General features: G+C 34.3%; 1 protein-coding gene across 5 annotated transcripts in view; it reads left to right on the top strand.

Annotated features, from left to right (window-relative positions):
* The window catches only part of Phkb (phosphorylase kinase regulatory subunit beta), a 221,059-nt gene that overhangs the window by 69,994 nt on the left and 138,955 nt on the right, over nucleotides 1-12,110 (top strand). For all 5 annotated transcript variants that reach the window (XM_005318148.5, XM_005318149.4, XM_021721160.3 and 2 more), the window contains one exon: nucleotides 9,248-9,363. In XM_005318148.5, the coding sequence (XP_005318205.2) occupies nucleotides 9,248-9,363 (116 nt within the window). The remainder of the gene's footprint in view (nucleotides 1-9,247; nucleotides 9,364-12,110) is intronic.

Raw genomic sequence — 12,110 nt, forward strand, 5'->3', positions numbered from 1 at the left:
AGTATTAGTAACTGTTCATAATAATGCATTTATGTTACCATTATATTTGCACATAGACATAGTTAGACAATAAAGTGACTTGTGAAGCAGAATTTATTTGTCTTGGTCAAACCAATATATATTGTTACCTTTAGCTTCAAAGCAAATTTTGAGCTATCATTCTCTAATTATAGGATAAAATTTGACTTTCATAATTATTCCAAATTAATGTAAGAGAAAAGCAGGAACTTCTGCAAGTAACTAAAATTTTGAACAATTGCCTTTCCTAATTAAGTGGTTCTTATATGTCTTCTGTATTTTTTGTTAAGAATGAAACAGAAGAGAACCATTAATATTCCAGAATGACAGAAAAGTATTTCTAGTGACCAAAGTTATCTCTTTGGTCTCTAGAAATACTTAGTCATTTCTCTGTATCATCCATGTATTTTTGACTCTGTTACTATGTTAACTGCAAATTCTCAACTGCTGTGGGAATGAAGTCACTGAAAAGATTAAGTGCCAAAGTTGGTATTCAAACATTTGATTGGTTACCAATAATCATTGAGAATATTTTCTTTTCTAAACTTTTTTTATTATTGAATATCCACATGTTACTTTAGGGTTTTTTTTTTTTTTGGTGTCCAATGTTATTTATTTTAATACTTTTTTTTTAGTTGTCAGTGGGTCTTTATTTTATTTATTTGTATACAGTGCTGAGAATTGAACCCAGTGCCTCATACATGCTAGGCAAATGGTCTACCACTGAGCCACCACCAGAGTAAAAAAGAAGCTAGTATTATCAATTAGTTGAAGTATCTTGGATATGGCAAAGTTTGTAATTATTTAGTAGGAAGACATAAATTCTCCATATTTTTCCTGAAATCTTAATCCCTGGATGAAAGTTCTTTAGTATTGAATACAAAAATTTGTTATGTGCAGCAGTATAACAGAGGTAGAAGAATAACTCCTCCCTATGGACAAACTATTTTACTGTTTTTAGAAGAAGTCAAGATACATTTTAGCTGAGAAAAGATGCATTGTTTGATTTTAACATCCCTAGGGTTTATGCCTGCAAATTTTCATTGTTTCAGGATAGTGGTGGCATTTTCTTCAATAACATCAAAACATTCAATAATGTCAAAGCATTCTGTCAGATGTATAAGTATATGCACACTAATTTCAAAATACATGGAATTTGGAAAAGGCTCTATTTGGAGAGATGATGACTGACAATCTGAATTGAAGAAAATAAGTTTCTTGCACATTAGATAAAAAATGATACCACAAAAAAATCCATATAAAGCTAGATGAAAGGAGCATAGATCCCTAATAACCTCATGGAATTAATTTGATGCATCTGTGCTTTATAATATTTAAGGGATTTTTTTGATAGCTGGAAACAAAACAGTGATAAACTGTACAGTTATCATCATTAGATTAAATGCACAGTACTTTGTTATTTACAGTTCTGAATGAGACAAAGCCATCTTATATGGCTACCCAGGGAATTTATCAGAGGACAGGTTAAGTAGTGAGTAAGGAGCTGCAGCTATGGGGAATGGTTTGTGTGTGAGAGGAGGGTGAGGCGAGCAAGGTTTTTGTTCTTCCTGTGGATTAGCTAATTTAAATGCTTATTTTGAAATTCAGTGCATTGAACTGTCCCAAGTTATAAGGTATTTGGCCCTGAGGTAATTAAGGTAGAAGTCCATAGTGTGGGAGGTGATAAGGGAATTGGGGTATTGATTCATTGTTGAAGAAGAGGAGCCTCTTAAACCAGGCCTCAAATTTGGTTTAGGGCAGCTTTTTTTATCACTGAGTATATTATAACTTTAGTAAACATAAAGCAAGTAAAAGGAAGTAATAAAAATAAAAACTAGGAATAATGTCATAAAATATAAAATTTAAAAGTTAATAATACATACCAACTTCTTTAAAGAGTTGACAAGCAGAAAAGTAATAATAGATAAATATCAAGAAAAAGAAGAACATAACTAAAAATTAATTCAAAGAGGTAGAATTTAATAAACATAAATTATGCCACAGTAAGTTTTAAAACTATTCAAATGGAATATGTTCTAGGAAAAAAAACCCATAAATTCCATTACAGACTGAATTATTTACCCCCAATGTTTTTATGTTGAAGACTGCAAAAGATGACTGTATTTATATACAGATGTAGTTTGTAAAGTAGGGCCTTTAAAGAGATAAGTAGATTAAAATAAGGTCCTTGGATGAGAGCTAATATAATCTGACTGGTGTCCTTGGACATGGGAAAAAGATATAGAGGCATTTGGTCATAGAAGGGTAGTCTTGTGAGGACAAAGTAGGAAGAGGATAACCATACTTAAGCTAAGGAGAGAGGCTTTAGAAAAAAATTAAACCTGTTGACACTATGTCTTGGACATCTGACCTTCAGAACTGTGAGACAATCAATTCTGTCATTTAAGCCACCCACTCCATGGTATATCATATGGCATCTCAAGCAAACTAATGGAGTTACCAAAACTGATATAGGAAGAAATTTTTAAAAAGACATAGGGCTGGAGTTGTGGCTCAGTGGTGGAACGCTTGCCTAGCACACGTGGGGCACTGGGTTCAATCCTCAGCACCACATAAAAATGAAGGTATTATGTCCACCTACAACTAGAAAATAAATATTTGAAGAAAATGACATAGAGCTATAATAGTTTTTTTTAACCTTTTTGTTATTATAGGTACCAAGGAGGAGAAAACTATTTAAATTCACATTTTAATTTGTCAAATTAAGTATTGTTGATAGCCACAGCCGAAGGGGCCCCAGCCAGACTGCGGAAAAGTATAAGGAATAAGATTTTATCAGATCAAAGATTTTGTCAGAACTTTGGAAAGCTGTATGTGATTGTAATGTCTCACTTTTTTTTGTTGTTGTTTGTTTTTGTTGTTCCTTCCTTTACTACCCCTAGAACCAGTTTTTATCCCATTAAGAATCTTTAGTCAAAAAGTAATACATTAGTCAAAAAATGTTACGCCTCCCCTTCAACATAATTTTCTTCAAAGAAATAAAGAAAAAAAGAACAATTCCAGCTTTTTTTCTAGGCAAATTTTATCAATGCTTAAAGGAACAGGTAGCTCCTACTTCATTAAACAGAGAAAGTGCAACAATAAATTTTATGAGCTTAATATACTTTTATAAAAGTTGACATATTTAGTATGAAAAAGTCAAGTTTTATACCAATCTCACTTATATTCTTTTTTATCATTTTTATGTATTCCTTTGCTCATTTAACAAACTTACTGAGCCTCTACCATGTGGAAATTACTGTTCTAGATACTAGAGAAAAAGACTGATGAAGACAAAGATCCCTGCCTTCTAGAAATTTTATTGTAGTAGGGGAAGTTGACAAAAACCCTGACTTCTAAATAGAAAAATGAATAGATTCAGTGCAGTAAATTCAAATACATGATGTTATAGAGAATGACAAATTGTTTTGATTGATTGGATGGAAAATGTTAAGATCCTTAATTTTTTTGCAAACTGAATCTTAACAGAAGAAGGGGATGACATTGAAAATCTGAATGAATCATGGTTGAAGTATCACTTAACATTGCATATGGCTACAAATAAAAGAAACTTTAACAATTGTAACTTCAGCAAGTAAAGATTTTATTTCATTCACCCAAAATTCTGGAAGTGGGAAGTCCTGGGCTTAAATAGCAAGTAATCAGTGCCACCAAGAATAGAGAATCCTCTTCTCTTGCTCCACTGTCTTTAACATGAGATATTTATTCAAATAATTTTACAATAGCTACTGTTCTCTAGGTATCATGTCTACACTGATAAGTAAGAATTAAGAAAGAAGAAGAGGCTCATAAAACGTTCCTAGAAACTTGATCCATTGACTTCTTACTGACTTCTCATCACTTTCAGAACTTAGTCACATAACCATTCCTGCTGCTGTGGAGTCTTGAAAGTTAAAATCAGTCTTCTATTAGTAAGAAACATAGTGAGATATTGGTGATCAATCACTAATATCATGTGCCAAAACCAAGTATTTTAGTCTAGAAATGTAAGGTTTATTTAAAGTGAGAAAACCCATTACTATAATTTATCACTGTAACAAATTAAGGGAGAAAAAACCATATGATCACCTTATTAGTCACAAAAAAGGTATGTGATGAAAACTTTTTTTTTTTCTTTTGGTACCATGGACTGAACCTAGGGGCAACTAGCTACTGAGCCATATACCCAACCCTTTTATTATTTATTTTATTTTGTTTTGGGACAGGGTCTCACTAAGTTGCTTAGGGCCTCACTAAATTGCTTAGGCTGGCTTTGATCTTGCAATCCTGAAGCTCTTGAGTCACTGGGATTACAGGCATGCACCACCACACCCGACTTTAATGAAAATCCATCCTCACTTCATGAAAAGTATTCTTGAATATTTGAGAATAAGGTGAAATTTCCTTAATCTCATAATGTGTACCTATGAAAAAGTCTACAACAGTTATAAGAAGCAGACTTTTTAAATTCCCGGATCAGGAAAAGGACAAATTATATAAATTTCTGTTTAATATAGTACAGATAACCTAGACAGGAACAGCAGAAATGAATGTTATAATATCTAGTGATGATATTGCTTCCACACTAAATCCAAGTTGATTCTTAGATAAACTAATTTTAACAAGTTCAACTGCAATGATACATGATCAATATGTGGAGTTCAGTGGCAATTACCAATTAAAAATTAATTATAATTTTAAATATTCTACCCAGTATGTATGAACCTTACTAGCAAATGGACAAAATTATAAAAAAGAAAACCAATATATATATATATATATATATATATATATATATATATATATATATATATTAGTGTAAATCATGTTAATATTCAGGATGGTATAATGTTTTGAAAATGTCAGTTCTCTTCATATTTATATCAAACTTCAATAAAATGTCCATAGAAATTCTAAATTTTAATGGAACTTGACAAAATGATCTTTAACTTTGTATAGAAGAGTGAACTGTGAAATACACAAGACCATTTTGGAGAAGGAAAAATATGAAGGAAATGAAAGGAAACTCACTTTACCAGATATAAAACCTACCACATGTCAACAATAAATGAAATGAAACAATATAATATTTGTACAGTGATAAACATAGAGTGGAACAGAATTTAGGGTCCAGAAACAGTTAATATATGCACACACATTCCACTACATACATATATGAAGCTTGATTTATGATAGTGTAAGCTTTTAAGAGCAGTAAGATAGACTGCAATAAATGGTGCTCCGTTTTTTTTAAAAAAATGACATCAAATGCTTCTTTTTACATAGAAAGTTTGGATTTTGAGAGGTAAAAGTTTATACTTTTAGAATAATGGTATTGAAACTTTGTGATCTCAGGATCCCCTAATATTCTTAATATTTCGAGAACCCCATCAAGCTTTAGTTTGTTCCTATATGCTTATTTTTGTTTTGTATATATTTATATTTATTAATAGTTACTGTATTAGAAATTAAGGATTCATTATTTTTGTAAATTTTTAAATAATCCATTATATGCTACTGTAAAATTCTATGTTTTTATGAAAATAGCTGTTTTCCAAAGTAAAAGTAATTGAGTGAAAAGAGAGTCATTGCTCTACATTTTTGGAAATCTCTCATTTCTGACTCACTAGAAGATGTGGATCTCATAATCTACTTTTGCCTTCAGTCTTTTGCAGTATCACATACCATGTAGCCTCTAGAAAACTCACTTTCCATTTGTGAGAGAATGATAATTAATAATTTTGAGGTTATGGGCCCCATGGTTTCTGTATCATAGCTTCAAAATGATTATTATAGAGTAGATTATATAATATCTTTTTGACTTCCAGATAGGGAAGGCTTTCTACAACAAGACATAAGTACAAACAGTAATCTTAAATTTCTGCAGGTCCATAATGAAACGTGGTATTCTTTTTGTTGAATATACAAGAAATTTTCATTTCTAAATTTGGAAATTATGGGTCTACAGTTTCCTATTTGTAAAAACCTTTGCTACTTTTTAGATTTTTTTTTTAGATTTCATTTTTTTAAATTGAAAAATGTGATATATGTGCTTGTGTACCATGGCACACACCCATCCATAATTCCAGCTAGTTGGTAGTCTGAAAAGTAGAAGGATTGCGGGTTCAAGGCCAGCTTGGGCAGCCTAATGATATCCTGTCTCAAAATAAAAAAATAAAAATGAAGGATTCGAGGTGTAGCTCAGTAGTAAAATGCCCTGTGAATTGATCCATAGTACCAAAAGAAAGAGAGAGAGAGAGAAAAGAAAGGTAATACTGTTAGAGAAAAAAGAAAAGAAAGGTAATACTGTTTAAATATATTATGTAATAATCCAAGCAGGGTTTTTGTCAGAACCCCATAATCTGCACATTAATATTTTGACCTGAGAGGTGAGGGGGAAAAATGAAATAAAAATTAAGAGCTATAGTATTGCTCTAAGAAGAATGAGTGTTAATGTAACTCTCTCCTCTTGAACTAGGATTGAAGGAAAATTCATAGAAAAATAATTCAAGGTTAGAAATGAGCAAAATTAATGCCAACCAACCCAAATGGAATCCAGACTATCTGTCAGAGGATAATGAAATAAATAGAGGCATAGGAGGACAGGGTGGACAGATTATGGAGCATTATTAATGTCATGTGAATGTCATTACACTGTCAAGATTCATGAAGCTGGGCTGGGGATGTGGCTCAAGCAGTAGTGTGCTCGCCTGGCATGCGTGTGGCCTGGGTTCGATCCTCAGCACCACATACAAACAATGATGTTGTGTCCGCCAAAAACTAAAAAATAAATATTAAAAAATTCTTAAAAAAAAAAAGATTCATGAAGCTTTTTGACATAAGAGGTGATAGAAAATATATTAGACCTTTGTTGCTGGGTGAATACAGGGATGAAAGGATCCATAGTTTGTTAAAAAAATAAAATACAAATTCAGTTAAAGATCTAATTGGCTTTCATTAATGATTCACAAATTGGAGAGTATCTCTTCCAAAGATTTAGAAAAGGTGCTTCCTGAACTCAACAGAGCAGGTTGGCTTTATAGGCATAAAAGCATTGAAGAAAGCAAAAGTATCAGATTGTGTTTCAAAGTTAGTTGTAAGATTAAAACAGGAGATTTCCTTATCAGGCCAACTCCGGTAAACAGGGCCTCTTCTGTTGGTTGGTTTGAATCTCATGTTTTCTGGCTTTTGTTGTTGTTGTTGTTGTTGGTTGGTTGGTTTTGGTGCTTTAAAACTGGTCTAAGAGTTTACTTTGATAAGGTAGCAGGTGATAAAAGTGACTTCATTCTTGTTTGGGCTGGTATTTTGGGCCTACTGTAGGAGCTCAGTCCAAATGAATGATCTCTTATAATTTTTTTTTTTTTAACAGATCAAGCTTTCTAGACTGAGAGCCTGGAAAGCAAGCAGTATGGAGAAAAGCAAAATTGAGAAGTACTTTATGGAAAAAAGCAAAATTGAGAAGTACTTCCAAATGGAAGAGTTCAGGACATGTTGTTTTAGTAAGACATCTAGGGAGAAAAATAACATAATTGGAGATAGAAGCAAATGTATGTATTATAAATATTCAGGACTAGAATGGGAAAATTGATAAATTGTAAATATGCATTAAATACATACAATAATTTATTTAATTTTATAGAAACCAGAACTGAGTGAGGTTAGTTTACCATATGTCACCCAGAGAGGCCATTGTATAACTGAGAGTGAACTAGGTCTTCCACATCAATGTTTTTGCCTCTGTGTTTATGCTGTAAATTTTGATTCTTATACCACTATCATTAGTTGAAACCTTGATAATGACTGAGTTTACTTCAGGGAGAGGTACATTTGTATATGGAAAGAAGAAGGACAAGACAGCTTTGAAGAATGCCCACTGGTATAGATGAATGCAAGAAGAGTTGGAGTCAGGAAGATGGGAAACAACTGGAGAATGTGATGTCAGTAGCTGAGGAAATGGGGACTACTTCCTTATCAACTTTTTTTTTTTTTTTTGGTACCAGATATTGAACCCACGGATGCTTAACCCTGAGTCACATCTGCAGCCCTTTTTAACATTTTTTATTTTGAGACAAGTTCTCACTGAGTTGATTAGGGCCTTGCTAAGTTGCTGAGGCTGGCTTTGAACTTAGGACCCTCCTGCCTCAAAATCCCAAATTGCTGGGATTATAGGTGTGCGCCGCTGTGCCTAGCCTTATCAACTCTTGATTAATGTGTTTTTTTGACTCTGAGCTTAGAGATTTTTTGGAGGACCTAGAAAACAAGGAAGAATTATTTTTGAGTGGCTGTGCTTTCCTCTGCTCTAATTTCTCTACTGATTCCTTCCCATCTGTTTTCCTTCTTCCTGTGATTTCTCAAAGCTTCTCGACTGCCGGTGGATCCTTGTCTTGGTTTTGAGATTTATTATTGTTTCATTCTTAAAGTATTTACATTATATTAATTATGTATGTGGAGGTTGGAGGTGTATATTGCCACCTCAAAAGGATCTTGCGATGAAAGACAGGTGCGTTTATTCAGTTTGTCGTATTGAACCATATACATGGAAACCAAATTTAGAACCCATAGCCCACTTAAGAAATTGGCTTTATTAAAAATGAATAAACCTTTATTAAATAAGTACTGACCATAATCTTCATTTCATAGTTGGTTTTGAGAGTATAAACTTAAGCTTATATCTGAAATCTATATGGGAGCTTTTAGTTTATAACCAAAAGTACTTGCAGCTATAGAAAAAGCAGGAAGATTAGACTCTAGTAGAATCAATAGACTCAAGACTCCAAGTTGATCCAACGAGGTACTAGCATTTTGTACAACAATGGAATACAACAAAGTTTTCAATGTATTTAACATTTAATATGGACATATTAGACTGCAAATATTCTCTAGTATAAAAACAATGCTTTATATTTTACCTAGTTCTTAAGATACACAGTCCTCATAAGCAATAATAGATACATCATTAAAGAATTACAGTTGGAGCATTAAAAGTACTTATATTTTATTTCTGTGTTGTGTAATATTAGGTTCTCACTGAATTTAAGCTTTATGTTAGAAAAACCAAGTATAGTAGAGGATACATTGTAATGTAATACTCTCAAGAATTTCAGCATGTTAAAAAATATGTTGAGAGCAGGTATGTATTTAAATTTCAAATGGTATCTTAATTATTCTTGTCAGTATCTAAAGATCCTGTTATTGCATGTGTCCTTATGTTTCATTTGTTTTCTTTTAGGTCTCTTTTATTCAAAACCTTGTATTTTGTGTAGAAAGAGTTTACCGTGTTCCTGACTTTGGTATTTGGGAAAGAGGAAGCAAATATAATAATGGCAGCACAGAGCTACATTCAAGGTAATTTCCCAATTCTGAGGGTGTTTTTTATTGTTGTTGTTGTTGTTTGCTTGTTTTTGTTGTTTAGATATATGGAAATTGAATATGAGTAAAAATCAAAGCAATGGATTTAAGCTGTAGATTCTGTGTAAATTAGAGTCCCATTAATGAATTTCAAGAAAGGAGCAGGGCATCTTTCCCAAACTTCCAATGTGTCAGTCCATGCATTTCAGCTTTTACTCTTAATCCACAGTTTGCCTTTTTGTTCAACCAAGTCATTTTATTGTCTTTGAAATTATGTTACTTGAAATGTCAAATACATTAAAGTTTTCAAACACCAGATACATGCACGTTGCATTTGAAATTCCCTTTTGTGTTAAAAACCTGAATTTCATTCTAACCACAGATTCTTATACCCTTCAATAAATCTTATTCAGTGTCTTCTATAAGAGTTCTGATCAACACCTTGAACTATAGTTTAGTATGTTTGAGTAAGCAACAGTTGCTGACAACTCATGTTAGGTAGTTTATTTACTATTAATAATAATAGTAGTTTATTTACCTAATAGTGTTAAAAAGTAGCTCTAGAGGATCCAAGATAGTGGGCCAGGAGGAGGCAGCATTCTGTGTTGCTCCGTAACCCAGGTCTCAACTAGTGGGAATACTGCTTCTCTGAGAGTGATAAAAGACCCCTACACAGCTGCTGTTGCACAGAAATCACCAGTGCTGTGCCCACGCGCAGGGTTCTGGGCATCCACATTAAAGCAGGACTTCCGATTCCCGATACCCAATTCCTGACTACTAGCCCATGCAGGACTCCTGAGTGCCTTAGCAGGATCACCATATCAGCACCTGAGCAGAACTCCCAGACACTGCTCTTCTCCCATACAGGACACTCAGCTGCTACCCACCCACAGAACTCTGGCTGCCACTCCTCTGTTGACCCCCATTTACCAACGGAGGGGGGATCCCCCCGTCACCTCCATCTTGTGACTCTGCAGCTACTGCCATAGTCCCCTATGCACCGTAATCTGCCTACACCTGAGGACATCACACAAGCTCTGAAGACAGCCAAAAGCCACAACACTACACACCACAGAGCTCATTTCTGAACATATTGCAAAACAGCCATCATCTGGCTCCCCCTACCTGACCTGATACCCCAGCTGGAAGCAGCCTGCCTCCATCTTGGGTCACCTTCCTTACCATCTTTGGTGGGAACAATGCCCAGATTTGAACTCTAGCTGGCCAGGTACCTGGTTTCCAACTCCCCACTCTCCCCAGCAGATGGTAACCCAGAACAGTAACTATCCAACACAAAACAGCTCTCAGTGGGATGGGTATGCAGTGGGACCAGGGCATCACCCATGGGAGCTCCAGTGAGAGAGGTCCCTTAATTGAGAATTAGTAAGGGAGAGGGTACAACAGTTTGGAGACTAACAGAGAGACCAGGAACTGGTAAATCTTTAGGCAAGATAGGGAGATAGGACAGGGCCTTCAAGTCATACAAGTGGACTCAAAAAGAGACCCTTGAGGTGCAGTCTCCATCAGGGACTGGTGGGTGCTATACGTCATTTCAGGTACCCTGCACCAGGACCAGCATTCCCACCCTGATTACCTTCACCATCTTGAGGGCAGAGATACCAGCTAACAACTGACAATTCCAGATATTGGATGAGAAGGGAAGTAGAAACATACTGATCTCCAACCAAAACAATTAACAATCTTGGTTTCTTCCTTTGAGATTTTTTTTTTCTCTCTTTCTTTACCCTCTCTGTTCTCATGCCCTCACATCCCCAACATATATGAAACCAAGTACTTTGCATGAATTAGGATTTTGAGGACTGGGACATCTGAATAGCATTTTATAGTTGTGCTGTACATGCCTTATTTTTCTTTTACTTTCTTTTTTCCTCCAATTTTTACTATTTATCATCCTTTATTTTTCTTAATACATATGTGTGTTTCTTTTATGTACTCCACTGTCGTTCCACATACTTGTCTACCCAAAATTACTCTTGTCTATTCCCCTGCTACTAACCTTCTTCATTAGATTTATTTCACTCTTCCTAAGATATACTAGATCTATATCCTCACATCATGCCTCCCAGCACATCATCCTACACCTCACTCCCAGTTCATTGTCCATCATCAGAAACTGTAAACCCTTTTATAAACTTACTGATTATATTATAGATAATAACCAAATTCAACATTTCTGTACATTGTGACCAAACTATAAATGTCCCAATACCAACAAATTGTTTATACGTGGTATATTGTTTACATTGGGATCTTTTAACATTGTTCTTCCTCACAAAGGAGAGGTATTGGAACCCTACAGGGCCACAATAAGAATATATTTTGTCTTCATTGTCTGACGTCATGTCTTCCAAGTGGTCTACTCTGTTGGTGATGCTTTCAATTGAACTTTTAATTTGGTTTATTGTTTCTTTCATTTCAAGGATTCCTGTTTGTTTTTTAGAACCTCTGTCTCCCTATTGAAGTAATCTTTTGCTGTCTGTATTTGTTTATGTAGCTCTTTGTGGAAATGATCTTTTACTGCCTGTATTTGCTCTCTTATATCATCTTTTAATTCACAAAACATTTTAATCATGTACATCTTAAACTCCTTCTCTGTAATTTCTTCTGCCATGCTGGCCATGGATTCTAATAATATGGTATCTTGATTTGTTTGAGGCACTTTCTTCCCTTGTCTTTTCATGTTGTTCGTGTGTCTTCCCTTCTAGTGCTGTGTGTCCTAGGCG

This window comes from Ictidomys tridecemlineatus, chromosome 15 (assembly GCF_052094955.1).
Source record: "Ictidomys tridecemlineatus isolate mIctTri1 chromosome 15, mIctTri1.hap1, whole genome shotgun sequence".
In the NCBI taxonomy this organism is placed as follows: domain Eukaryota; kingdom Metazoa; phylum Chordata; class Mammalia; order Rodentia; family Sciuridae; genus Ictidomys; species Ictidomys tridecemlineatus.